This window comes from Carassius carassius, chromosome 29 (assembly GCF_963082965.1).
Source record: "Carassius carassius chromosome 29, fCarCar2.1, whole genome shotgun sequence".
In the NCBI taxonomy this organism is placed as follows: Eukaryota; Metazoa; Chordata; class Actinopteri; order Cypriniformes; family Cyprinidae; genus Carassius; species Carassius carassius.
Window position 1 is genome coordinate 6,424,095 of NC_081783.1, and position 25,220 is coordinate 6,449,314.

Below are 25,220 nucleotides of genomic sequence, written 5' to 3' on the forward strand. Positions count from 1 at the left end.
TAAATTTGCTAAATTCAAATTAGAGGGATAAAGTTCTGTTGTGATTTTTGAAGAAACAAAGTTTTTTTACAGTATGAAATTGTTCAAAATTATGAACATGTTCAAGTATTATTGAAATAAACTGCCAGCTGTTAGATTGGGTAGATGGAAAGATTAATATCGAACCCTTATTTCTTGATTGTTGATTATTGTCATGCTACAACGTTCTGTTGTGATTAGTTTTCTGTGTAGTATGATGCATGTCATATTTTGATTTATTCACACGTTTATATTAGTAAGCTGACACTAAATAACACTCTGACCCTATCCTCTTCATGTGTAACTCATGTAGCAATAAAGTACTAAAATGTTATGTTGAAATCTTTACCTGAATAAAGCTCTTAGTAGATGACAGATTTAACCAGAGGATGTTGAGGAGTGAATTAATGTCTTCTCATATGGATTCATTTATAAAAAATGACACATCTTAAACTTTGGATAAAGGTTGCTCTGCAGTAGCTTGAAAGAAAAAGGCCAGTGTTCTGAAAATCTGACCTAACTACTCGAGATGACACGCCATTAGTTTAAACTGTCATACTTGAAGCTACAACATAAGGCATGAAAACTATTCAGATGCAATACTAATGTAATAGATGAACTGTAAAAGTGAGTAGCAGCTTGTAATCTATCAGGATATGCTGTCACCATAGGAAGACTATATTGTCAGGCAGGACTAAACCACAACCCCACCCTAAATCTTAACTGTATCATTATAAGGATGTAGTATGGGTGGGGTCAACACAAGATTTTCAGTATGTTATCTTTTGAAATGTAATAGTATTGCACTTACCCTTACCTAATGAATCATGTGAATTAATTTAACAATTTATTGCCAAATATTTACATTTAATAGGAATGAAATCATTATAAATGAACTGATTTTTTTTCTTATAGCTTTAGGATGTAGAATCAATTTATGAGTGCATGCAAAAATGTCCCTTCAAAAATTATTCATTTGGTGCTTGTGCTACAACAAACATATTTAACTCAAGCTCTGAATAAACCAAAAGCTGTTGTGTAATGTAGTAATGTTAAATGAGATGTGTTCATGGGTGCTGGCTACACCAAAAGTGAAGGCTGCTATACCAGTGTGACTCATTATGGAAAACCTAGAAGACACTCCCTAGATGTCGTGCAAAACTTTTTTGAAGAAAGGGGGAAGTATTGCTTGTACCATTTTCATGTTGGCATGAGCTAACGTTAATGTTTTTAACAGCATTAGCTTACTGAGTAACAAAAACAGGTGTAAATGTGCGCACAATCAGAGAGGTGATATTTAATTCATATTAAAACTAAACATCAAAATATTGTTTCACGCTTATAAATCACTAGGCTCAATAATATGTACGTCCTCTGATTGGACCGTAGCAACAAACGCCACTTGTCATGCTAGGCTGCTCTGGGTTCTCTTGGATGTTGTAGTTTTTGTGGCCTTCTGACGGTTGGAGTGCATTCGAATTCGTTTCCAACAAAACTACATTTCCCAGCAACACGCGCGGTGGGACGTTCCTTGACGAACAAAGTTGTGTTCATTAAAACTGCAACGTTCGTAATCTGAAACGGAGCCAGTGGAAGGTCTGCAGTGATAAACGAAGCATAAGGTACTGGAAATGATTGGTTGCTTTCAAAGACGATAACATGTAAACTAGCTCAAGACACACTTAAAATGGCTTACTTTAGTTTCGTCCATTTCTCAAATATGTTGTCGGTTTGATTAAAACTCCTCAATGCTGGGGCGAGGCGATGGTAACCAGCGAGTTTTATGTCAGCAAGTTTGGTTTCAAATTGTTATCCTATACATGCATCTTGTAAGATGTCGCCAAACAAACAACTTCTGATTCTTATATGGAAAATATTTCATAAAGGATCTGGAACTGAGCCAGTCAACGAGAGGAGGCGCATGCACTAATGTTTCAGATTTACTCATGAATATTTACTATGATTTAATTAGACCCGGGGCCTGTTTCATAAAACAAGTTTACCAAATAAGCCAGGCTTATTTCTGTTAGTCTGACTTTTTGTCCGTTGATTTGGTTCAAAATAAGTCAGACTACATGAGGCTTATCTGGTAAACTTGTTTTATGAAACAGGCCCCCAAACAAAATCTGAAGCCACTCTGAATGCGTTTAATGGTTGACATGGGCAAGTTCATATGTGCATTTATTATATTTTACATAAGTTTCTTAGTGGCAGTTGCCACGTTTCTTATTACTACATGCAAAAGCATGCAGTACTACAAGAATCTGTAATTATTACATGCTCTTTTTTAGAAACCGTGAGGGATTCCTGACATTTCTCAGCAGGTTTGTCTGTAACTACCAGACCTCACCTTCTTTTTTTATATTCATCTTGTCTATTTTATTCCTCAGGGTGTGTTTCATTTATACAAATATCGGTGTGCAAACTCTTCCACTATATGTAGAAGTCAATGGGTTTGACTTTTCCACAGCGGTGTTGATTGCACTCATTTGCCCACGAGTGAAAGCAGTCTGAATGACTGAAACAATGAATCACATTCAAGCTGAAGTCTGTCAGCGGAGAATAGCATGCTTGAACCTTTTAACTGGCTTGCCACATCGCAATTTCCCAATAAACCCTGTCCTGCCAGCCAACAGCGCCAGTACTGTCTCAATCATGTCTCCCAGATATGTGATTTAACACACTGTCTGATATTTCCAACAGCTAGCTGTAAAGGTCAAAACTAATTGTGGCATGCACTTGAATATGAATGTGACCTTATTTTATTGCAGCCAATGAGCTGAAACATTTTTATTGTCCCCCATAGTAAGCGTGTGATATAGGACAGAGGATGAGGGGCAATCCTGGGCCAGTTCAGATCGTGACAGTCAACAAGGAGGAACACTCCTTTGACCTGGACACAGAAGCGCTCGGTAAAATTCTCTTGAAGCCTGAGGTTCGAGATAAGGATGTGGTGGTCGTGTCTGTCGCCGGTGCCTTCCGAAAGGGGAAAAGTTTCCTTTTGGATTTCATGCTCCGATACATGTATAGGAAGGTCAGAAGAAAAACATTCAATATTCAGATCATGTAACGCAGCACATCATTGAATAATAATTTACCCATTTTTAAGATTACATTTTCTAATATAAATGGCTTCCTGGTGGTGTACTGCTTTTGAGCAGGAAGCCAGGCATATTTATTCCCACTGTAAATTCACCTCTTGTTCACCTCAGCCTGGTGAGGACTGGCTTGGGCAGGAGAATGAGCCTCTTACCGGTTTCTCCTGGAGAGGAGGATCAGAACCAGAGACCACTGGCATCCAGCTATGGAGTGAAGTTTTCATTGTGCGGAAGAAGGATGGAAGTGAGGTAACAAGCACCTAACAGCAGACAGCTAACCGTGTTCATGTGGTCTTATTCAGAACTGGTTAAAGGTTTTACTTCCATTTTTTTAAATAACAAAAACTAATGATTCTCATGATGGTTTTAATGGTTTTTGAACATCTGCGTTCTTCCACTAATGCAGTCAGTCAGAGTTGTGAACTTGCAGTTAGTATTGAGAGAGAAATAATGCATTGGAATAATGGGTAACATTATTATGCACAGGTAAGATTGTGAAATCTGCATGTGAAAGTTTTCACAAACATGTGAAAGGGGATCATTTCGAAAGTGTTGTTGGAAGAACTTTTCTGTTTGCAGTATATAGTTGTCATGTAAAAGTACCATAAAATGTATTCTTACTTGACGAAAAATTGTAGCATAAACTGAAACCACAGGCATGCAAAAAACACACATTCTGGGTGGCCTTATAATTGTGTTATGATGAAAATTATATTTCATCTTAACATGATTAGAATTCGAATATATGCGTAGTTAAAATTGAATTTATATTTCATCTTATGTAGAAAACTTTAACTTCACTAACATTAAAACAAGGTTAAGAACAAATATGTGTGTAAGCGTGTATTGTGAATTAGGCATAACTTTTTTGTAAAAAGATTTTCCTGTACTTATGCAATAATCCACTCAATTGTTAGTGAATGAGACCCATTGTTTCTCTTTGTATCTATATATTTAATATCTACTTCTAATTCACTCTAGGTGAAGGTGTCACAAAACAAATAATTTGCATTGTGGCCAGTTTAGTCTGAATTAATGATTATGACCAGGTTATTTTGAATTAATCGGTCAAAATCAGCTGGAGCAATTACTGAGTAAAGATCTGTTCTAGTGTTATGTTATATTTAGGTGAAATTCCTCACAGTTCCTGTCACTAGTGGAGCATGTTTGAGATATGGTAGGAATAAAGAACTGAGTTTGAAGGAAGAACTAAATTATTAGTATTAGCCAGTTTTAGTTCCCCAGAAATGTATTACGGCAGTTGCATTATCAGCTTTACTATCTGATATCTTATCTGGTGGTTTATGTCCAGTAAGCACTCTGCACTTGCAAACATCCAGATTCATAGTAAGTTAATGGTTACTATGCAAATTACTTTTTCACAATCTTGAATCTCTTCCGGTCACTTTCTCTTGAGATTGAAGAACCATTGTATTAAAAAGAGCATTTTGTTTTTCTCTGTAGGTTGCTGTGGTCTTAATGGACACACAAGGAGCATTTGATTCCCAGTCCACAGTGAAAGACTGCGCTACTATCTTTGCCCTCAGCACCATGACCAGCTCTGTCCAGGTTTCCACAAAGCATCTCTACTGTTTAGCAACAAATGATTTAAAAGAAGACTGGAATTGTATCACAAGTCCTTATTTTTTTTATTTTTTTTTTTCATGTAGATTTATAACCTGTCACAGAATATTCAGGAAGATGATCTACAGCAACTTCAGGTTAGTCAAATCCCAACTAGCCAAGAATACAGCAGTCTCAATCTGAACTGATTTATCTTGAGACTGTCCTGCGATTTTGATCTGGAGAATTGATCATTGTAATTCATTTCTGCTCTTACTGTGTATTATGTGGAACAAGCCCTCAGCATGCTAAAACCCCATGAGATAGGTTGTCTTTTTAATGCATTGCCAATAAATTATTGATGCATCTGTTTTTAACAGTTCCGTACAGACCGTACAGTATACCACAGTTATATGTTCTTTTTTTTCTTGTTTTAAACTGTGGTTTTATTCTTTTAATGCCATCTGTCATTTTTGGGTTTTTGTAGCTGTTTACAGAGTATGGCCGACTGGCAATGGATGAAATCTTTCTAAAGCCTTTTCAGGTATGAACACACCTTGTTGATACTGACATTGTAATCACCTCTGTTTAAATGTCTATACCTGTAGTGACGCGTGTCATCTGTGCTCAAATTTGTATTACAAATGTGTGGTTTTTACTAAACATTCATTTAACTTCATAAGCACAATAATCTCAGGACTTAAAAAGAAATGTGATGAAACCAAGTTATAGTGATGGAATCGGATGGTAGTATCATGGTATTTGAAATCTTATATTGGATGATCATTTTTATATCCCACTGTATTTATATCTGTAACCAGAATATTAATACTGGGGTAGTACCATAAAAAAAATAATAAAAAAAAAACGTATGCGTTCCTATGTCTTTAATGCTGGCTCAAATCTTTCTCCCCTGCAGTCACTTATGTTCCTCATCAGAGACTGGAGTTTCCCGTATGAGTACAAATACGGGTTTAAGGGAGGAAGTGATTTCTTGGACAAACGTCTGCAAGTATGTGACTGAGAATGATACTCATGTTTGGTATGTTCAGTCGTGTGTGCCTGTGTCTGTAGTGATATCTCTGTTATGTTATGTTCAGGTGAAGCCGACTCAGCATAAGGAGCTTCAGACAGTGAGAGAGCACATTCACTCCTGTTTCACCTCCATATCCTGTTTTCTCTTACCACACCCTGGCCTGAAGGTGGCAACAAGCCCTGCTTTTACGGGACAGCTGTGTGGTATTAGACTTAATTCATGTTTTACTACACCTATAACCTAGGGATGGGCACAACTACCAGAGCATTTAATAGTGCCAGCAATGATCCATTTTAAAAACTGTATAAAAAAAAAAAAAAATCAAACATTTTTAGACCAATTTTCTGATTTCATAGCACTTTGTTCAAAGTGCCCATCCCTAATTCTGCTGGTACAAAAATTACATACACTGCTGAATGTTTGGGGTTGGTAAGACGTTTCTAATGTATTGGACGAAATCTTGGTTTGCACATAAATGAATGCATTAACTAATATTATCTAACAATGAGCAATGCATTTATTACAATATGATTATTAATCTTTAACATTAATAAAAGTACAACTTTTCATTCTTAGTTCATTTTAGCTTGGGTCCTTTAACTAATATTAACAGATAAAACTTTGGATTTTAATAATGTATTGGTAAATGTTGCAAATAATATGAACTGAGATTAATAAATGCTTTACGTGTTTCAATGCTAATTCATGTAACTAATGTAGTTAAATAATGTTAACAAATGGAACCCTATTGTAAAGTGTTACTAAAATTTCTCACTGTATGCTCACTAAGGCTGTTTACTTGCTCAAAATACAGTAAAAGCAGTAGTAATATTATCACAGTTTAAAATTAATGTTTTCTATTTCATGCATTTTGAAATGTAATTTAATCATGTGATTTCCACCTGAAATCATTATAATTCACACATTTGGATCTCAAGAAACATTTTTATCACAGTTGAAAACGGCTGCTTAATATTTTTATGGAAAATCATTGTACCTTTTTTCAAGATTATTTGATGAATATAAAGTTCAAAAGAACATCATTTATTCAAATCTAATGTCTTTGTAATGTTTTAATAACTTGCACTGTCACTGTTGATCAATTTAATGCATCCTTGCTAAATAAAAAATATTTAAAAGAAAAAAAAAGAATCTTGCTGACCCCAAATAATAGAGCAAATCATATGTCAACACTCCACTTACTGTTATCTGCATCCCTCATTGTGAGCTTAATTTTCTTTTTTACATCTGTCATTTTATACTAAGATTCTTATGTTATTTGTGTCCTAACTCTCTCTCTCTCTCTCTAACTATCACTCTCAGATGTGGCTCCAGAGTACAAGGAGCAGTTGCGTGAACTCATTCCCAACCTGCTGAAGACCGACGAGCTGGCTGTGAAGGAGATCAATGGGAATAAGGTGACCTGCAGGGGCCTGCTGGAGTACTTCAAGGTGAACTCACACTTGGCTTATGATCATCTTGATCTTTGTTTTGTTAAACAGCATTTTAAATGAGTTGGGTTTTTTTTCCACTGTCAGGCATACATCAAGATATATCAGGGAGAGGACCTTCCACACCCTAAATCCATGCTCGAGGTAACAATGCCGTTTTACTGATATTTGGTATTCATATATGACTTGTCACAAGATGTCATGTTGTTGAATGAATGTTTTGACTCATTCAGGCTACAGCAGAGGCCAATAACCTTGCGGCTGTGGCGTCAGCAAAAGACCAGTACTACAAGAATATGGAGAAGGTTAGGCTGTTACACACTCATTATACTGTATGTACAGTAAATACAGTTCCTTTTAAAACGTTAATACATATTATTGCTGAATGAAACCAATACTAATACTAGGGTTGTGCTTATAGACAATAGTAGCGTGTATCGACTATAGTCTGATATCACCTTGATGATATCAAGACGATGATTATTATTATTATCAGGCTAGTAATACTGTCTAATTAATATTAGGGCTTTGTTCTATAGTATTTCCTTTTCCACATTTTAATGTTATAACTAGGGTTGCAAAGGGGTAGCAAATTTCCGGTAAATTTCAGGAAACTTTCCAAAAATCCCTGGAATATTCCAAAAAATCCTGGTAATTTTCCAAACTTAATGGAATATTTCCAAAATTTACTGGAAATTTCCCACCTTTTTGCAAGCCTAGTTATAACCAATCACACACGATTTTGTGGAGCTTATGAACGCAATGGCCAATCAGAGGTGTTCAGATGAGTCATCGCACTGGAGTTTTGTTGTTCAGTGCACGCACTTGCTAACTGATTTCTCTCATCATAAACAAAGTGCAGATGTATGTGCGATATAATTGTAAGATATGTGTTCATCATACAGTGTAGATGGCTTCACTTCTTTTAAAGTGCAAAAACTTGCGATAGTGATGTTGTTTGATCATGTAAATGTTCTCCAGTTTTTTTCTGTAGCTGCTATTTGAATAACTGGGGAAATGTATGGATTATAATTAGTAACTTGCAATGTTTCTTTTAAATTATGTTAAATACTATGTCTTAATAAAAATATATATTTTATATATTTAGTTAATAGATTACACTAACATTAGGCTGCTTTAGCCTTACCCTGAAGTTGATTCATTCTCTGGCTATGAAAAGAAGTAAATATTTTTTTTAATATTAGAGCGATAGTATGGTGTATCTGCAATCTCACAGGCTGATGATAGAATGATATGACTATGGGGCATATCGGCCAACTAATGCAAATTGTTTTAATTTGCATTGATTAACAAACCCAATATCCATTTAAAGTCCTTTTATTTATTTTTCACACATCCCCCCTCACTGTTAGGTGTGTGGTGGAGATCTGCCTTACGTGGCTCCTGACTCACTGGAGGAGAAGCACCGTTTCTTTCTGAAAGAGGCCCTTCATCTCTTCTCCAGCACAAAGAAGATGGGTGGGCGGAATTTCTGTCACCGTTACCAGGAACAGCTGGAAGGAGAGCTGAAAGAGCTGTGGGAGTCCTTCAGCAAACACAACGAGGTAACAAGTGAAAAGAAAAAGCATTGAAGAAATGAACGTGTGAAAAATATTTCAAAACTTTTTATTCATTTTATGAACACTTGTCTTTGCAGTCCAAGAATGTTTTTAGTGCTTTCCGGACACCTGCAGTGCTGTTTGTCCTGGTCTGCCTCCTGTATGTTCTGTCAGGAATTTTATTCTTCATTGGCCTGGAAACTATTTCCTTTGCATGTGACTGTGTAGTTGGCCTGGCCATGATCGCTATGCTGACCTGGGCCTTTATCCGGTATTCTGGCCAGTACAGAGAAGTAGGCACAGTCATAGACCAGGCTGCTGGAGTAATACTAGAGCAGGTACATAATATTCCTTTAATAATTATACATGTGAATATATATACATTTTTAAATAGTTTCAAAAATGTACTTATGTTGTCTAAATTCAATTTTTTTTCAGGCCACAGATGTGTTAAACAAGACAAGAAGCCAGGGTCAGGTGGCTGCACAACAGAAAAAGACGAGATAGCTTCTCATTCATACGAGAAGTAAACTGCACATGCGCCACCAGTAATGTTAAAAAATAATGCATATCTCGAAACATAGCACTTCAATTTCTACTTCTAATGCAGGCTGACTCATTTTGTCAGATTGTTTTAAAGAAGATTTTTAAATATGAACACAAGACCAAATATCACAAACCAGCAGCTGTTTTTTCAGGGACCGGTATAAGATTTAGCGCAAGGGCTAAACTCTCCACAGAACTGCATTGATATGTTTACAGTTGTTCAGCCAAAGACATCCTCTATAGCAGGTCAGGGTTGTATAATGTTTAGATTGCACTTGTATTGCACTCAGTAGACATGTAACCTGTTTGTTCTCTTTAGCCAGGAATATCTTTGCACATGAACTGCCATTACTTCATTAAGGCATGAGCTTGATAAGATGTTTAGTATTAAAAGCGTAACTATATTATGTGATCTTTGTACCAAATTGTGGCCTTCTATGCATTCCATCTTGTACACATCTATGATTTAAATGGGTGCTTCTGTCAGTAAGCTGTTTCACTTGTGTTGGGTTTCATAATCAGGGTAACAAACTTATATTATTCCATCCCAATGTTCATGAGTGCTGGATTGGTTCTGTTAACTTCCTCTTAACTGCTGGCATGTTGTTGGGTGTTCAAAACCATCCTGATACTGTCATCAACATGAACTTAAAGTATTGATAGAAAAGCTAATATTAACTGTTCATCAGTGTCTCTGGGAAAGCTCGCTCATTGTGAACTATTCTGTAATCAGGTTCATATTTGCTAATAATTAGTGTACCCCTGTTTTGATTCTGTTATTGGCATGATTTGAGCACTGTTGAGTCTTATGACTTTCCATTTTAATTTTTGTCCCATAACATTCCTTGAATGATGTGGTGGTGAAATGGTATACCTGGAGAATCCAGAGTACCTGAAATCATTTTTCCAGGTTTTTAAAGACAAAGAAAATATGCATTTGTCCCCCAAGGAATGTCTGTGAAGTGTATTTGTGGCACTCTTCTTTGTTGCATTCCATCAGATCCTTAGTTGGAGGCTTTGAATGTGTTACCTTTGCTTTTTCAACCCAGTGGACCTGCCTAAACTGACCTACCTGGGATCGTTCTCTGTCTCTGTATATCATTTTCATTGTTTCATGCACTTTATAAATATCCCAAAAATAAAGCTATACGCATGCCATACGCTGATGGGTCGTCTTTGTATACAGTTGAAGGCAGAAATGTGAAGAAGGTTCAACTTTGTACACTAGGTGTCAGCATTGATTTAAACTGAGAGAATGTTTCAGTGAGCATCCTGGCCACGTTTGAACATCCGTTCATTTGCATCAGTCTACAAATGAAACAAAAGCGAGTAAATGGAACCTTTGATTCACACATTATTCTTTCACTGCGAACTGTAGATAATAAAGCATGTTCTGTGCTTTTTGGTAAGCGGGACGCATTCTTCCTTCTTTGCAGCTGTATACCGCTTCCACTAGCGTGTGTTGTGAATGTTTCCTATAGAAATGAAATGTTCTTGTTTCCTTATATGGCGATCGGAGTCGCGAGCCGCCTGATGTGCGCGTCTTTGGCTGAAGCGCGCTCACGACTGTCACCATTTGCTTCCATATTTGGAAGCGATTTAAACGAGCCTTAAAAGGGGGCAGAGACCAAACAAAAAGGGTACGGCTCAAACGGCAGCGAGCCACCAACGAGTATTGCGATCAGTGTGGTGTGTGTTTCGGTGCAGAATTTAGTAGTATAACAGCACCTTTCATATCACTTTACCATGTATGGGGCAGAAAACTCTAAAGGTCCAAATGTTCCGTATTTAAAATGTTGGTTGTTGTATTTAAATATATGTAATAAAAATTTCGTCTTTAATATATATATATATATATATATATATATATATATATATATATATATATATATATATTAATAATACATCTAATGAATAATAATAAGGGTACATTTTTCAAAACTGATATTTTACATCATCTGAAAGATTAATAAATAAGCTTTCCATTGATATATGGTTTGTTAGGATATGACAATATTTGGATACAAGTATTTGAAAATCTGGAATCTGAGGGTGCAAAAATAAATACATAAGTTGGGAGAATACAAAAATCGTCTTTAAAATTGTTCGAATGAAGTCCTTAGCTATGCACAATATTAATCAAAAATTAAGTTTTGATATATTTACGGTAGCCACGGTCACATTTTCCTATGCTCAGAACTCCAGCTCCCATAACACCCAACAAGCGCGTGACATGGACGCGCGTTCCCATCGCTGTACGGCTACGCGCAAAAGGGCGCGCCCGAGTGTTGTATCAAGTGCGCGAGAGCGAAGGACTGCATCACAGCTCATTCAATTCGCATCCAGACGCCGACTAGCAAAGATACACAACCATGGTATGTCTGCATTTATACAATGCTAATCCAATGTACGGCTAGTTTCAGCGTGTTTGAAGAGTTTAATTGCTAGTTTGTGGGCTTTGTTGGTTTTTAATGTGAATAAATAAAATGTAAATCAAATCCGTTAATTAACCCCTACGCCGTCTAATAGCTGCAAACCGGTTTCCTTGGTTGTTTTGGCAGTGTCGTTTAACCGTCTTTATCAACAAACACGATTATCCTCGAGGTTCTCGATGGTTTGATGGGGACTTCCGCTGCTCGGATGCGATGAGATTGCCAAAAACGGGACCCAAAACAACTGGCGCCATTTCCCCGCTCAGCTTCCTTTATTTCCATGAGTCGAAGGCCCAGAAAAGGCCTCGCTGCTTTTCATCACACGCTACGTACAGGGCCTATCGCTCCACATACGATCGCATCGTTCGGGGAAATGCGGAAAGGCTGTAAAGAAACCGTTGTCCGCGTGCGTGTGTGTTTAACCGCGTTTTTCGTTGGCCAGATGATGCCATTTCATGACTCTGTCCTTTTGTCTGATCACGGCCATCCGTCAAAAAACACCATCGCTCCCATTTGCCGCACCAAAGGGTTTGTGGGCGTGTGTAAAAACGTAGGTTATTACTTTTTAAGACCGAGTCCTCGCGCTTTTCGTCTTTAGAACGCGGTAATTTTGGGGAGGTTTTGAGCACTTGCACGAACGCTGCAATCGCGACCCCACCCTTCTCCAAGCACAGATGGTGTTGGTTTATTTAATTTTTTTTTGACAAAAAAGTAAGCTCGATTGGGAAGGGAACGTGTTTAGTCGATTGCAATTGGATTTCAGACGAAACAAACCTAAAAATACTTGGACTGAAAGGAAGGAAACGAGTTTGAAATCCGTTACTTGTGCATTTGCATCAGGGAGCGTGTGCACTACTGCACTCTTCCTGGTTGGACGTAACTTTGATGAACGCGACGTTTTGTCTTTTTTAAAAGCACATGACGTTTCACTAGCTTATGACGTGCAGTATATATTTAGAATATTTAGAAGTTGTTTTGCTTCCTATTTAGTATTTGAGCTTTCGCTGGTGCTTTCTTCGACTTTTCTGTAGAGATAAGAAATACTTGTGAAATGCTTTTCAGGCCGCGTGTAGGATGAAGGAAATGCCGGTTCCGGTGCGACCAGTCTCGGTCGCGTGGACAGTATGCGACGTCATAGGCCACAAGCGACGTCAAAATCTGTTTTGTGAGAGGAATGTGACCAAACGCCTTATACAATAGTTGTTTTTCTTTAGCTTATAAGCTCTTTTCATTTGAGGACCCAAGACGTCACATTTCCTGTGTCACAGGTCTGGCTCAATTCTCTCTGTGGGTTTCACTTCTCCATGAAGTGGATGACTTACCAGAGACCTTATACTTAAAGGGATAGTTTACCCAAAAGTGAAAATTTGATGGTTATCTGCTTACCCCCAGGTCATCCAAGATGTAGATGACATGACTGTTTCTTCAGTAGAACACAAACTGAGATTTAACTCAAACCATTGCAGTCTGTCAGTTATATAATGTAAGTGGATAGGAATCACGGTTTTGATAGTCACAAAACATACACAGATTAAACCATGCTGCTCATGATGATACATTGATGTGTAAAAACACAAGACGATTGGTCTGTGCTAGAGAAGTTTTTTTTTTTTTTTTTTTTACCTCTTGCACAAACCGATTGTTTTGAGTCTTTACACATCAGTGTATCATCATGAGCCGCAGGGTTTAATTTGGTTTTGTTTGTTTTTTTGAGTCTCAAAGCCATGTTTCCAATCCACTTGCATTATGACTGACAGACTGCCATGGTTTGTTAAAAATCTCCATTTGTACTTTACCATCCACTGAAAGATGTTCATGTTGGAAGAATGAATACCATCATTGTAATGTTAAAAAAATGGCCAACAACTCCGGGAATCAGAAGAGGGTAGCATCTTGTGCTTCAAGTTTTTGTATTACATCTCACAGTGGTGTGTGAATTCATGGCAGCATTGATAAAGTACAACTCCCTCACACCTTCAGACTGCCATGGTTTGAGTTAAAAATCTCCATTTGTATTCTGCTGAAGAAAGTCACCTATATCTTGGATGCTCTGGTGGTAAGCAGATAAACATCACATTTTCATTTTTGGTGAACTATCCCTTTAAATTTATAAGATAATAAATAAGACTTTATTTTGCACTTTAATATTTTGAAAGTAGATGACGGATACGGAGGAAATTGCTTGTTTACTTGAAGATCTAGAATTTGCATTTACTCATCCAAAACAAGCAGCTGTACTAATTAAATTTGTATTTTAAAGAAACATGTATGTATTACCCGAAAAGTGATAGTTCATTGTTGAAAAGGTGTGGGAATCCTAATTCTCCTTTTGGCCTTTTTTGAGGATGTTACTTAATGAGGCGTCTTAACATGTTCCTTTTATTCATACCCCAAGCAAACCGGTTCATTAGACGTACGTTTCCTGTGAGTGGGTCATTTAAGGATCTACCCCGCAAGGCTCCTTGTGTCCACCTTTTTACATGTCCTCATATGCTTCTCCGAAGCTGGATAAGTGCTAGAGGTTTAGGTTTCTAGCCTTTTTTTAAATGGTTTTCTCATTCCTCACTGTAAAATCTTAGGAACTGAAATGTTTAATGTCTGGTTATAGCAATGCAGTGCGAGTCATTGAGCCATGTTTCTAATGGAAGTCAGAAGACCTGTGTAGGTTTAAGGGATTGGTGTGACCGAGGCCATTTTGATTTTTTTTTACAGAAGAATCGTTGTTTTGTGATCTAATGCTGTACGCCAGCTTTGTATGACGGTTTTTTTTTTATTTATTTTTTTTATACAGTGCACAGCAGAAATGAGTACACCCCCTCTGAATGAACACAAAAGATGTATTTTCTTAATGATCACTAATATAATTCATGGAAAGATGGCAAAATTGAAATGTATTAAAAATACTTAATAAAAATAAAGAAATATATACAATATTTTCTGTAAAATAATTAAATTAGCTAATTTAGTTTAAATGAAGGATTGCAGAAATGAGTACTCCCTAAATGTATAATCTTCTAGTTATCCAGAACTTTAAAGTATACTGCTCTGATCTTTCTTGGCACAGAATGCAAGTTCATGACAAATTTTCACATCTGTCCTGTTCAACTCCTCAAGGATGACCTCCTTAAATGCTCTGGTCTTTAATGGGGAGTTTTGCTCAGCTCGTCTCTACAGAATCCCCCACAGCTGGTCAACAATGTTAAGATTGGGTGAAATGCATGTCCACTGAAAGATTTTCACATTGGTAGAATGGATACCATCATTGTAATGTTGAAAAATGGCAGGGAATGAGAAGAGGGTAGCATCTTCTGCTTCAAGTTTTTGTATTACATCACACAATAGTGTGTGAATTCATGGCAGCATTGATAAAGTACAACTCTCTCAAACCTTCAGCACTCATTCATCCCTATAGAAGGGATTTACTACCACTGAACGTCACTTTGGGTACCAAGCACTCCTCCAGCAACAGAACATTTTGGATGCTTTTGGATCCAAAATGATTGACTTGGTCTCTTGAGACTAGAGTATGGATTACCAGAAGTCTAGATTTTATAAATATGGGCCATGGTTAAATTAGTTTATTGTTCTTTGGTAGTTCCAGTGGTGATGACATTCATGCATGTCACTTTTACAGGCTGCATCTTACTCTGGGAGATAAACAGTCACTCTTTTCACAGCTTTTGTCGGCTCTGAGACACTTGCATGGTATTTCTCCTGCTCTTTTTCTAGCAAAAAAAAAAAAAAACTCCCCACTAAATAAACTTAAAAGTGAAGGCCTGATTATTTCAGGGGCCTTGTCATAAGTCCATTGTTTTTGAATAGTGGTGTTACTTCTGCTGTATTTCAACACTTATAATAATTAAAACAATTTGGTATTCCTCTTATACCATTGTCCTCTTTTGTGCTAAGAAACAAGTCTCCTGGCAGTTCTCTCCCAAGTGGTTCCACTGCTGCCAGCATTTTATCACTTTAAGAATCTTATTTTCCTGGAAAAAATCTGACATTCTTTGGTAACTGATCAAGCAGACTTGTTGGAACATATCTCCAAAGAACCCAAACATGTCTAAGTACAGAGTTATTGCTGAATTTAAGTTTTAAATTTATGCTTTGCAGTGTGTGTAATTAAAATTAAATTACATTTTATGCATTTAGCAGACACTTTTATCCAAAGCGACTTACAGTGCATTCAGGCTATCAATTTTTACCTATCATGTTTATATATATATATTTGATGCTCCTGCATTAAATCAGACTATCAGCACAAATCGTATCGGCTCTTATGAGGAAGTTGCCAACCTTCCCTCTGTTCAATTGTGCTCAAGCATATCTGAGCTGTCATGGGACCAGGAAAGAAAGGTGCCTTGTTCAAATCAGCCTTTTTTGACCTTATTTACTTATTTATTCTGCGAATAGAAACCAAGTCCCTGCATTGTTTTATTCTCCCACAGAGGGATATTTACGTTTTTATTTAAGTATGACTCTGTCCACTGCCCTTGAAGTGTGTATGGTCCTAAGTCTTTTTTTTTTTGTCACTTACATGACATGCTGTCTTGCATGACGAAACCTGCCAGCCTAGTAATTTAGAATCAGCTGGACAAGGTTCAGATAGAACCATCCAGTTTTGTCAAAAAGGCAACAAGTTTAACTAGAACAGACAAAGCAGGGTTTTTTTTTTTTTTTTTTAATCCCGTTCGTTCTCACTTTTCACCCACATATCCACACATCTTTGCTCACTCACTTCCCTCACCTTATCCTTTGTGTGTTTGTGTGCTCGCAGGCCTCCGGAGTTACAGTGGATGATAGTGTGGTGACGATCTTCAATGACATGAAGGTCCGCAAGGCTTCTGCCAACGAGGAAGAGAAGAGCAAGAGGAAGAAGGCTGTTCTCTTCTGCCTGAGCGATGACAAGAAGCGTATCATCATGGAGGAGGGCAATGAGATCCTGCAGGGAGATGAAGGAGATCCCTACCATAAGCTCATCAGTATTCTTCCTCCTAATGATTGCCGCTATGTTCTCTATGATGCCATGTATGATACTAAAGAGTCTAAGAAAGAGGACCTGGTTTTCATTTTCTGGTAAGTCTTAAGAGCATCTGCATGTGCTTCATGTAGTTGCCAGTCCTGTTCCTGCTGACTTTAGTTCCAACCCTGTTCTAATACACCTGTCGGTAATGAACAAGTGTTCCTGAAGGTCTTCATTAGCTGGTTCAGGCATGTATGATCAGGGTTGAGCTGAACATCTATAGGAACAAAACTGGGGCCCCTGATATAGACTTGTCAAATGCTTGCATGAAACGGATGATCTGATCTCCTGTTGTATTGCACAGGGCACCAGAAAATGCCCCACTCAAAAGCAAGATGATCTATGCCAGCTCCAAGGATGCCATCAAGAAGAAGTTCACAGGTAATGCCAAAAAAAAAGAATAATATTGCATGTATAATTTAAATTTGATATAAAATTAACTTAGTTTTGCTAAATATTATGCATACCCTTGATAAATATGATCAAGGGTGGCTGTGGAAAATAAATCTACATTGTTTATCCACTTGATCCTTCATTTAAAAAAAAATGATCTAACCTTTTTAAGTGGGGAAAAAAAGGAAAGTGGGGAAAAATAGCATTATGAAAAATATTTTTCTCTTATACAGCAAGAGGTGTGTGTTTGTATGGTCCTAAAGCACCGTGACTCCAAGGCTGCATATGAAAACTTAAGCAGCTGAGTTGTTGCCTTGCTGCTCTATCAGGCATTGACTTGCATGCAGTGTTTGTGCATGAAGCCACCTCTCGAAACTGATTTCAGACAAACATCTGAGGCAGAGTAACAGTTTAATGATATACTGCAAAATATAGAGAGCTCTGGTGATAACTAAGTGAATATTTCGCTAGAAGTGACATCAAAAGTGGAAAACGTTGATCAAAAAAGTACATTTACACACAAACTGACTGCAACTTTCATACGCCATCTTTATTTTTTAGCTTAACTGTCACAGAATCAAATGCACAGGATTGTGGAATATCAAAGACAGCGAAGGATGCATCTATGCTGCCTTCAAAAATCGCAGTTTTTCAGATGCAGCCCAAGGTTCACAGCTGGAGAACTGCAGAAGAGTCTTAGGGTCAGAAAGTTAAATAGGATAAAAAAAAAGTTTGGGAGGGTTTCAAGAAAAAACTAGAAAAGAAAATGCTCTCATCCAAAAACAAACTCCAGCATATTTATTTGCTAGACACGACTGGAACTCAGGACTGGGTTCAGTGGTCAGATGAAACAAAAATAATAATTTGCGTTTTAGCAGCAAAACCTTAAGATGAGTTTGGTGCACACAGGGATAAAAAGTACCTTATGTACTTGGCATAAGGTGGTTGCAAAAAGTATTGGATGAAAGAGTGATTAATTGATGTATATTAAAGAAAAATATTTTTCATAACGAGATTTCTCTCCCATTTTTAAATTCTTATTCTCCAGTGAAAGTTTAGATTTTAGTACATTTTTTAAATATCTAAAGAATTGATGATAAAGATAAATTTTCACGGCCTTTCTTTGATCATGTTTACCAAGGGTATAAATAATTGAGCACAGCTGTAACTCCACTACTTTACTGTATATAATTTAGGGTTTAACTAAAACCTGTTCCTTGAATTGAATGTTAACCAAAATGTATTTAAAATCTACAACTGAAAAAAAAAACACCTTTTTAAATAAATACTATTAAAAACAACAAATGCCCCAAAATTTTTTAAATGAAACTTAAAATGGGTACTATAATACCAGCTAAATGATTCTAAAGTAAGCTTATTAAAATTGAGCCGAATTGAAAATTTAAATATGGATGTATCTTTATTTGTATAATTGAATATGTAATTGTGAAATGAGTAACTGTTTGGCATGTCTTGTTTCATAGGTGTCAAGCACGAGTGGCAAGTGAACGGTTTAGAGGATATCAAGGACCGAAAGACCCTTGCTGAGAAGCTTGGGGGAGCATCAGTGGTGACTCTCGAGGGCAGGCCTCTGAACGATTGAGGCGGACACATTTCAGGGGTTAGCTGGTCATTCCAACACGGGTGGGGCAGATGGGCCAGGACGACTGTTTGTGGGCCATGGGGTGGGTTAATGTGGGTGGAGAGGGTTGGGCAAAAGTGACAGTTTCCAAACTCAAAACATGGCAAAAGATACTGGCTGTCATTCCAGTTCACACATACAAAGATCAAGAACAAAAACGTAAAAGGAAAAAAAATAAAAGATAAAAAACAAGGATGATGATTATTAAAACAAAGTAATATAACTGTAAATGTGTACTGGCAGGTTTTCGTTCTTTCTGGGTTCCATTAGATTGTTGAAATGAAAGTGAGACTGCAGCCGTTACAAATCAGCTGTAAAACATACTGTTAATTAAGATTTTTTTTTTGTTTGTTTTGTGCTGCCGCCAAATGTCTAGTTACTTTTTTTTTTTACCATTTTATTTTTATAATAAGTGTGTGTGTGTATGTTGTTTAAGACTAGGTGTAGTACAAAATTTACTCCAAAATCTCACAACTTTGTCGGTCCATTCTGGGAGCACAATTTACTTCCCCCTTCCCTAGTTTGTTTTATTTTGAGCTCAAGTTGTTTTAATGATTCCGTAATTCCTTGTGAATTAAATATTTCCAAATGTAATTCAAAACTATGGCACTGGTGTCAAGAAATTGTACACATTCCTTCCACCTGTAAAATCTGGGTCCTAGTGAGTGAGCGGTCTGATGAATTGGATTGAGTGGACTGATGGACACGTATTGTTTAGATGGGAGCGATATATTTGGGCAGCCTGTGTACAGAGCTTTGATGGATATTGGTCAGTGGATGTTTTGTATCGTCTCCTTATCTCTAATAAAAAAAATAAAAAAAGCACTAAACAACTCTGCTGTGTTCCAACTGGTTTGATTGTTCATGTTTGGTAAATCCTCTGTGCAAGGGGACTTTTTATTTTTGCTTTGACCCATTTGAATCTAATTTGGCTGTTAATTTTGGAATAAGCATTGATATTTTATATTGGTTTACAGATGTTTGCGTACATTTGTGATTTATATTATTCAAAAAAAATTATTGCTGTTTTATCAGTTTTCAGCATGGTTTATGCACTGAAATATGTTTCAAATGGATCCAAACAAAGAGACTCCGATTGCTTTCCCATCCTCCCTATGGATTTGATGGGTGGCTGTTTTGGGATGCAACTGTGGAAATACAGTATTGTAAAACTGCCCTGTGCCCTTAGTACACTACAAGTTGAAGCTAATAATAAAAATAGCTTTTAATACTATATAGTAAACTTCTTGGATTGCAAATAAGTGCATTTAGTTCAAATATAATTATGATTCCAAGATAACTGCATCAAACTGCTGAACGTCAGCTACAAAGTCCCTTTTAAACAAACTTCATTGACTCCTGAACATATCAGTTTATTACAGGTCTATTTTGTTTCGGCTCGACATCTGACTCTTGTTGGCACCCAAAAGAATCAAATACAGACAAAACTTAAATGGGCAGGTGAATGTTAGAGTCCATACACTGATGAATGTAATGTACCACTGTACCTGTATTCGCTTTATGCTAGTATGTAAAGGGTCAAAGTAGTAGTATGCAACCTGAAAACTAACCTATTTCTGATCAGAAGCAGCCAAAAAAGAAATGAAGAACATTCTGATAAACTAGTATATAATATTTCATAAAAAAACAAGGGATTTCAATGAACAGTTGTCTGTTTTCCTTTAAAAATAATTACTGGAAAATGTGTCCTATATTAAAACTGAGCTACTTGTAATTCTACTAAATACTGTAATCATGCCAGTATAATAAAGATGTACCCACGTGAAGCAGTGGAGGGCAGTAGAGATTTCCAAACCCCGATGAAATACATCAACCATCCACCTTCCTGTGCTCAACTACAATCTCTGACCTTTTCCCAGTGTACTCCAGTAATTTTGAGATTATGAATTAACAAACCACAAGCTACAAACCATAAATCAGTAGCTACTGCAACACTGAACTAGTATATTATAAATAAACATGATACCAGCCAAAAGTATTACTGTACCTGTAATGACTGGCAGGAACCCTTTTTTTTTTTTTTGATTTGCACTTACCACCAGAGGGTACCAGTGTCGCATTTTACATACAGACCCCAAAATTGTAATCGCTCTCTCTCAAATAATACTTGAAACAAACCACACAGAATCATATCTAGTGTTTCCAACAGCTTCCGCAGAAAATAAAAAGTCCTCATTACAAAATGACTGCTAAACTTTTAATTGGAATGAAAATGACAGCAAAAACAACAGACATACTTAAGTTTATTAAAATAAAAGCTTTTTAAAAATAGAATTATAATCAAGATTTACCCCACACCCTTTCTGGTAGTTTGTGTCCAGTCTTTATATTAATCCAACATAAAAGAATATAAATATTTTCTCTAAACATACTGTAATGTTACCAATATGAGGTCTTCATCTGTCTTGGAAAGGAGTATGAAACTATAGAAGAGTGAACTATATTCAAAGCGCCAGATGATTGCGTTAACAAACAAATGCTTTAAAAAGTATACTTTAAAATTCTGTTTTACTAACTCTCAATTTAACACACATACAACATCTCACAGTCATCGATCTGATGTTACCGTGATAATAATAAATCAGAAAATATAAAAAAAATTGTATGCTTAGCAGACCAAAATGATATGCAGGGATGGAAAAGAAGGAAGCATAGCCGTTTTGCATCTACTTTTAGTCACCAAGTAAACTGTATGTTAATCTAGTGTTAACCAAAACCCAAGTGATGTGAGAAGAAAACCTGTCTCCAGCCCAAATCTACTTTCTAAAAGTGCAAATAACAGCTTGAAGCATTTATAATGTGTAATGTGAACAAAGCAAGGCTGTGTCTATTGAACATGGGCAAAGACTTGACAGATAATTCTACTGGGTTGTAGGAATCAAAGTCTAAATCTATGAGTAACATTGACAGTAAAGTGAGCAAAAACTAAAGGTAGTGGTTAAACAAAGTTCCAGCTCAACCCATGCGAGATATCGAAGCCTGTGCGGGTAGCTATCCTCCAACCATGGAGAACTTTTTTTCTTCTCAGATTCAGTAGCTACACCTGTAAAAGGACTATAAAGTGCAGTTTCAAACACCAGGCATATCATATTTTGTCCAATGATTTCATGTTTTCCCATTCCTGTGTCATATTTTCAGTCCTGACTGCAGTCCACCTCATTTCCATGAACCCAGTAACAGATCTGAGCAACCTTCAGCGGAGTGAAGCGAACAGCCACATTGTAATCGCGATTCTCGCCGTTGATTTCCAGCCACTGGTGTCCCGAGAAGATCCCAATGACCTTGCGCTCCCAGCGTTCTAATGTATCGTCCCACACGCGGCCGTAAACGCCAGAACCGCTCGCTCCAGGCCGGGCGTCACAGTGCTGGTAGATCAAATCGTTGGACTCGTCCTCCACAGGACAAAAGCGGTACACCAGTTCCCCAGGGCGGTCGCTGTCAAATCCAGAGAAGTGGATGCGTTTACCAGCCAAACTGTCTGAGGAGGGTGCCACAGCCAGCCGCATGAAGGGACGCCGGTGAGGCCAACGCAACTCAAGCAGTGCGTAGTCAAAATCCATGCTGACGTCTTGAGGGCCTTGAATCCAGCCTTTAGGAACCCGTGTGCGTTTAACTCTCACCCAGCGCACCAAGGGTTTCTTCATGGGAGCCTGACCCGGCTTTGTACCGTTAACAGACGGAGGGATTAGAAAGCCCACCCTGAGTTTCCTCGCTCCCTTTACGTAATCCTTCCCATCATGCACGCAGTGGGCAGCGGTCAGGACATGCTGCTGGGACACCAGAACTCCAGTGCAGCCGGTGGAGATGCGGACGGCTGTGGAGAACGGGTAGTCCAGAAGGAAGTGGTCCCCGCGGATGTTAAAGCGCCCATCTGAACCGTAGATCTGGCGCTTTAGCCGATTGCGTCTGGGCGTGGTTACTTTGGGCCGCCTGACATGAAGTTCACTGTCGTTTTCTTCCAGGTCTACAGTGGTTAAAGTTCGCGAGCCGTCTGCATAAAGAGTTTCAAAAGCTAGTTGTTCTTTATCTGTGTCTTCTCCTTTGTGGTAGCAGCTCTCGTTGCAGTGGGTAGTGAGGTCCAGCTGAGCTTTGGCGCTGAAGCGGGAGCGGGACAGAGGCAGGGTGGCGTGAGGTTTCAGTGAGGGGAGGTGGGCATGGGACTGATGGCCAGATTCTCTCACTGAAACCGAGCTGGGCAGGAGGAGTAGGAACAGCAGGCCAATACAGCAAGGATGGGCCAGACCCAATCTCCGGTTAGGCATCATGGCTTATGCAACCTAAATGCAAATACAAAAATATATGCAAGCATGAAATAAAACTCAAGATCCCCCATGTTGCAGATATAATTCTAAAGAAATTTAATGCTGAGCCTTCATTCTTCAAAAATAGGTTCTTTATGGCTTTTATGGTTCCATGCAGAACCTTTAACAAAAGGTTCTATATATAGTGGATAAAAGAACTTCACATTATTAACATTTTAAACACTAAAGACTGGAATACACTTCATGACATGATTTCCAAACACTAGGCATAATACATTTTTGTCTTTGCAAATGGTTAGAAAAACACGCTGCAAGTTTTTACACATTTACAAGTTTATACACAACAAATTTACACAGAAACATGTGCCTTGTTTCTAGACACATGACATGACAAATCATACACTGTGTCCCAATACCTCCATACTATATAGTATGTGACAAACAGTTTGCTAAGAGTAGTATTAGAAAAACAATACTCCTACAGGGTCTCTGGAGTGTGAATTCCGTGAACTTCAGTGAATTCATTCATACTATCCACATTCATACCATATTGAATGTACTTTTCAATGGTTCTGATGTAAGTTAAATAAATGTAGTACCTACTTTACAACTTGTGATTTTGGATAAAAGCACTGCTCTAAAATTTATTCAAAGCATCAAACATATTCAGATATCCTCCGAATGGATAGAATCACAGCCTTAAGATGAAATCTGTCAACACAAGTTTGCAGGCTGGTTTTAACATTCGATAAGTAGCATCGAAAGTACATTTACACGGAGGTAAAAATGTGAGCAAAAGTTGTATAGAATACTTAAGCCTTATGGGGAAAAGATGTTTTAAGAACCCAAAATAGTTATTCTATGGCATCGCTGCGAAAACTCACTTTTGGAACATTCGTTTTTAAGAGTTTTAGTGACATCATTAGTAATCTACAGATAAGTGCAGTGCGTTTTGGTCAGTGCTCAATAAAAAGACAAACATTTAAAGGAAATGACCTATAGTGTCTGAAGTAGCCTAAAGATTGAAACTAAGATTAACTAAAGATTAACTTTCTAAAACTGTCTCAGACATATCCTTACGCCTTTAAAAAGAAATTCATTTTAAATTTAGCCAGCTCTAATCTGTTTAATAATACCAGTGGTTTTAGATATCACATTTAGCATTTACACCCACTGGCCTGGCTAAAAATAAAGCTTGTTTACTAACTGCTGTCATGTATTATAACCATTTTTCATTTTATGATTAGCAAATTTAAGTTACAGTCTGGGATTAATGCACAACGCACATAATAGTCTATAGACATAAGCATAATACAGATTCTTTGAGTAGACCCAGTATAAAGGGATTTTATCATCTGCTCCATTCATCATGGACACCCATGTGTGACACCTGGGGAATTCCCTGGACACAACCTGTTTCCCACAACATCCCTTTGTGCTGAAACCCCCAATCTTATCTTTTTGTTGTCTTTCACTTCTTGAATGAATGTCCAACCAACCCTATCCACGCCTTGCGCTGTTAAACTCAAAGAAAACAAACTCTGTTTACCTTCCTCACTTTCCAATTGCGCCTGTACAAACCAACAACTCTAAAACAATTGCGCAAAAGGCAGTTTGGTATTCCAATCTAAACAAAATGAGCATTTTATAATGGCAAAAATGCTTTCAATTAATTGTAGTTTTATTAGGAGGCATCGCAATTAAAACGAGTTTAATAATATAAACAAAAAGAGCAGCAGACAGGCAACAGCTTTACGCACACTCTCTGTGAAGAAGAAATAATACACTTTAAAAGAAATTCGTTTAACGAATGATACTTAACTTCAAGCTGTTTTAATAATGTCCAAGGCGAGTTTAAATCCAAATCACATATTCTTCTCCTGGAGGTTCACTGGGTATCCCAGCCTCCAGGTTTAGTCCCATCTCCACTGTGAAGTGCGTGACAGGACCGCCAAAAACATACACAAGCCTAGTCTTTCTTTAGATACTGATTCTTTTCAACGGCCCTTATTTCATCGCATCAGACACCACACTTGCCCTCCGTTGAATGGTGTAGTGCAAAACTGAGGTCGTGCTGCAAGCCCAATAACCGAGGCACGATGCTGCGCCTCTCCGCGCGGTCCTAGTGCCTCCATCGCCGCAGGGATCAAGGCAAAGATGGTGCGTCCAAAAGCAA

General features: G+C 37.6%; 3 protein-coding genes across 4 annotated transcripts; 2 read left to right on the plus strand and 1 right to left on the minus strand.

The window, feature by feature from the left end:
- Positions 1-1,488: 1,488 nt before the first annotated feature.
- Positions 1,489-10,432, plus strand: LOC132109481 (atlastin-3-like). The gene is made up of 14 exons (XM_059515582.1): positions 1,489-1,640; positions 2,825-3,052; positions 3,231-3,365; positions 4,581-4,685; positions 4,787-4,837; positions 5,167-5,223; positions 5,599-5,691; positions 5,780-5,918; positions 7,039-7,166; positions 7,254-7,310; positions 7,400-7,471; positions 8,540-8,731; positions 8,824-9,063; positions 9,164-10,432. Exons 2-14 carry the CDS (start codon positions 2,849-2,851, stop codon positions 9,230-9,232), a joined length of 1,542 nt encoding a protein of 513 aa, XP_059371565.1. The 5' UTR covers positions 1,489-1,640; positions 2,825-2,848; the 3' UTR covers positions 9,233-10,432.
- Positions 10,433-11,488: 1,056 nt separating this feature from the next.
- Positions 11,489-19,595, plus strand: LOC132109482 (cofilin-2-like). The gene is made up of 4 exons (XM_059515583.1): positions 11,489-11,646; positions 16,481-16,779; positions 17,031-17,107; positions 18,604-19,595. The coding sequence occupies exons 1-4, from the start codon at positions 11,644-11,646 to the stop codon at positions 18,720-18,722; spliced, it is 498 nt and encodes a 165-aa protein (XP_059371566.1). The 5' UTR covers positions 11,489-11,643; the 3' UTR covers positions 18,723-19,595.
- A 1,362-nt stretch (positions 19,596-20,957) lies between these two features.
- Positions 20,958-25,220, minus strand: LOC132109483 (serine protease 23-like). Of its 2 annotated transcripts, none has more exons than XM_059515585.1 (2): positions 24,862-25,220; positions 20,958-23,059 (listed from the first exon to the last, which is right to left on the minus strand). In XM_059515585.1, exon 2 carries the CDS (start codon positions 23,045-23,047, stop codon positions 21,917-21,919), a length of 1,131 nt encoding a protein of 376 aa, XP_059371568.1. In that variant the 5' UTR covers positions 23,048-23,059; positions 24,862-25,220; the 3' UTR covers positions 20,958-21,916. The 2 variants fall into 2 exon arrangements, with proteins under 2 accessions (XP_059371568.1, XP_059371567.1); XM_059515584.1 differs by having other exon boundaries at positions 24,867-25,219.